At 40.6% G+C, this 3,739-nt stretch overlaps 1 protein-coding gene across 1 annotated transcript; it reads left to right on the top strand.

Moving 5' to 3' along the window:
• Positions 1 to 2,415: 2,415 nt before the first annotated feature.
• On the top strand, positions 2,416 to 3,369 carry LOC102826168 (olfactory receptor 52R1-like). Its single transcript, XM_006870366.1, has one exon. It carries the CDS (start codon positions 2,422 to 2,424, stop codon positions 3,367 to 3,369), a length of 948 nt encoding a protein of 315 aa, XP_006870428.1. The 5' UTR covers positions 2,416 to 2,421.
• Positions 3,370 to 3,739: the final 370 nt, after the last annotated feature.

Raw genomic sequence — 3,739 nt, forward strand, 5'->3', positions numbered from 1 at the left:
TGGTTCTGACTCATAGCGACCCTGTACAGCATTTTCGAGGCTGTAAATCTTTGTGGGAGCAGAAATCCTCATCTTTCTCCCGCAGAACAGCTGGTAGGTTCGCACTGCCAACCTTGAGGTTAGCAGCCCGATTTGTAGGGGACATACAAGGTGCAAAAAACAGGTTTGGAGGATGACTCTGACTTGTCAAAAATTTGTAAGACTACTTGAGAAGACCAGGCCAGTAGAAGAGGATAAAGCAGAGGCATATGGCAGAGATAATGTGTGTTTCTGATTTTTCACTATACCCTAGATATGAGTCTTTGTTTTGTGCAGTCCTGAGCATGTTGAATATATAGGATAAGCACTGGCTGGAGAACCTCAAAGTCAGCTATTCAAGCCCACCAGTTTGGAGAAAAATGAGGCTTTCTGCTCTAGCAAAAATTTACAGTCTCAGAAGCAGGGTCGTTATGAGTCTGAACCAACTCGACAGCACTTAAAAACAATGACAACATAAATATTATACAGGTAAGATGTCACAACATAAAAAGTTTCTGGTTTAGAGTTAAACTGCTAAAATATAAGCCCCATTTATCTCACACCACAAGGCTCAGTGTGAACCATTGAAACAACACAAAAATCTAGGAATAATCAGGAGGAGGCTAGGCCTATTTGTGATCTTGAAGAAAACTTTTCTAGGACCTGTTGGCTCTGGTTGAGTGAAACATATGACCGTCACCAGAGATAATGTTCTTAAGGGGGATTTAAAAGGATACCCCTCTTACTTAATTGCATCTCTTATAGAGGAAGTAAGAACTAAAGCTGTCAAACAACAAAAACTAAGATTTAGTGGTAAAATATATTGGGTAAGAACCTGTAAACTGTGATGCCATTAACTCTGAGATAGGTTGTGGTCACCTGAAGGGTCAGACAGTAAGATAATGGGCATAGGATGTTGTTCACAATGACATCCACTGTCCAACAGGGCATGGTGGTGTTATGAGCATGGCATCAAAGTGGTATTTGGAGGGCTGTCCACATTCTAGAATGCAGTTTATCAGCTAAAGAGTCTGTTCTCACTGATAATGTTATTTCTTTATTCATTCTTTCAGCACATATTTATTATGCTCTTACTCTGTGTCAAACACAGTGGTATTTAGAATAATACAATATTCAGGCTGACTTCATCAAAAGTCATTATCTAGGACTGTAGTCTATAGGCAAAATTCATCTTGTAACCTGTTTTTGTAAATAAACCTTAATTGTATTGTCTCCACACTCCTGCATTCATGCATTACAGAGTCCTGGTGTGGCACCTCAAGGTCGGTTTGAGCTGCAAGGTCAGTGGTTCAAACTCACCAGCTGCTCTTCAAAAACCCTATACAGAGTCATTATGAATTGGAACTGACTCAACAGCACACAACAACATAAGTGCTTTTGGACTATAAAGACTTAACTGACTAGTTGTAACAGAAATTGTTATATTCCACATAAAAGCTAAATATTCATGATCTTACCTTCTACAGAAAGGTAAGCTCCGGGAAAAGATGAGTTCTTCTGCTCCTGCAAACATTTGCAGTTGTAGAAACCCCATAAAGTGTTGCTATGAGTCAAAATGGATTCCTGGTGTGGTGCTGTGGTTTAATGCGCCAGACTGCAAAGCCATTTGAACTGCAAAGCCGGTGGTTCAAGCTCATCAGCTGCTCCTTGGAAAGCCTATACAGGGTTACTATGGGTCAGAATCAACTCGACGGCACTTACAACAGCAACGAGTCAGAAATTACTCGACAGCATTTAACAACAACAACAACAACCTAGGAAGAGTCACATACTGAAATAATATGTATAATCACAGTTGCACAATTGGATAGTATGGAATCTTCCAGTCTTAACCCTCATGGTAAACCTCTTACAGTCAAAGCTAACATTAGTGCATGCGTCATAATGGGTCTTTTAGCCAAAGTATTTTCCAAAGCTGCTTCCTATACTGCAAACTTGTACTAGTAACTTAAATTAGTGAGAAGAGCCTATGGGAAAGGTTGACCAAAAAAAGCATTAATTATTAATTAATTAATAGAAATGATTTTATTAATAATTAATTAACATAATTATTAATTCTAAAAATATACAAGAGATAAAATATCTAGTTTTCACTTATCAGGTTCTACTTTTAAGAAAAATAGCAATTCTGAAAAAGTAATTTGTAACTGTTGTGTTCTGCCATCATATTTGAGTTCCATACATATAAAGAATACAGAATAGCACCTTCTTTATATTACAATTTTATATTTATTAAGACAATTGAAGTTATTCTATTTAACTCAATGTTCATATTACCCAACTACCATGTTTGACAGACTTCCAAATAAAAATAATTATGTTCATTATTACCACCTGCAGAGAGTAGCGTCCCTTCCCAATGATTAACAAATTATCCATCCTATGATGTTTGCTTCTGGGAACAGTTCTTCTCATCCCTTATCCTTCATCTTGCTTGGAATCCCAGGACTTGAGAATTACCACTTTTGGATTGCCTTTCCTTTCTGTACCATGTATACTGTGGCTGTGGTTGGCAATATCATTGTCCTTCATATCATCCGAACTGACCACACACTCCATGAACCTATGTACCTCTTTCTGGCAATGCTGGCCATTACTGACCTAGTCCTTTCCTCCTCCACCCAACCTAAAATGATGGCCATACTCTGGTTTCATTGTCATGAGATTGAATACCATGCCTGCCTCATCCAGGTCTTCTTCATCCATGCCTTTTCTTCTGTGGAATCTGGGGTGCTAATGGCTATGGCCTTGGACCGCTATGTGGCTATCTGCTTCCCACTTCGCCATTCTACTATTCTAACCCCATCTACAGTGGGAAAACTGGGCACAGTTGTGATGATGAGAGGGGTGCTGTGGGTGAGCCCCTTCTGCTTCATGATCTCCAGGATGCCCTTCTGTCCCAACAATGTCATTCCCCAATCCTACTGTGAGCACATGGCTGTGCTGAAGTTGGTATGTGCTGATACTAGAGTAAATCGTGGATATGGACTCTTTGTGGCCTTCTCTGTTGTAGGTTTTGATATGATTGTTATATGTATATCCTATGTCATGATTTTGAGAGCTGTGCTGCGGTTGCCCTCAGGTGAAGCCCGGCTCAAGGCCTTTGGCACATGTGCCTCTCATCTCTGTGTTATCTTGGCTTTTTATATCCCAGCCCTTTTCACTTTCCTTACCCACCGCTTTGGCCACCATGTACCCCGAGTGGCACACATAATGTTAGCTAATCTCTATCTCCTGGTACCTCCCATGCTCAACCCTATTATCTACGGAGTTAGGACCAAACAGATCCGGGACAGGGTTATCCAAGGATGCTGTGTTACAGACCCATGAATCATGGGTCACCCACCCATCCCTTGATCTAGGTAGTGTAAGGCCCTAACTGATTTTGCCTAGCTACTTGACCAAACTTTAGTCAGGCTTCAAGAAGCATTTTTGATAGAAGGCCTCAATTTTTAGTTCCCTCCAGAGACAAGGTCAATCTCCATTCTGTACATCAGCCTGAACACGTCCTCCTGTTCCAGGAACGTGCTAAATCAGCTCATGTTGCCTTAGAATATCCTTTCACCCCTAGCAACAGCGAGCCATAGATAAGTAATAGACAGAACAACCCAAGGCCAGATGCCAGATGTTTTCCTTTGCCTTAGCCTAAGAAAGACCACCAGTACTGACCAATTAAACTGTAACATCTCATACTTTGCCA

Source organism: Chrysochloris asiatica, unplaced genomic scaffold (genome assembly GCF_000296735.1).
Source record: "Chrysochloris asiatica unplaced genomic scaffold, ChrAsi1.0 scaffold00140, whole genome shotgun sequence".
Classification (NCBI taxonomy): Eukaryota; Metazoa; Chordata; class Mammalia; order Afrosoricida; family Chrysochloridae; genus Chrysochloris; species Chrysochloris asiatica.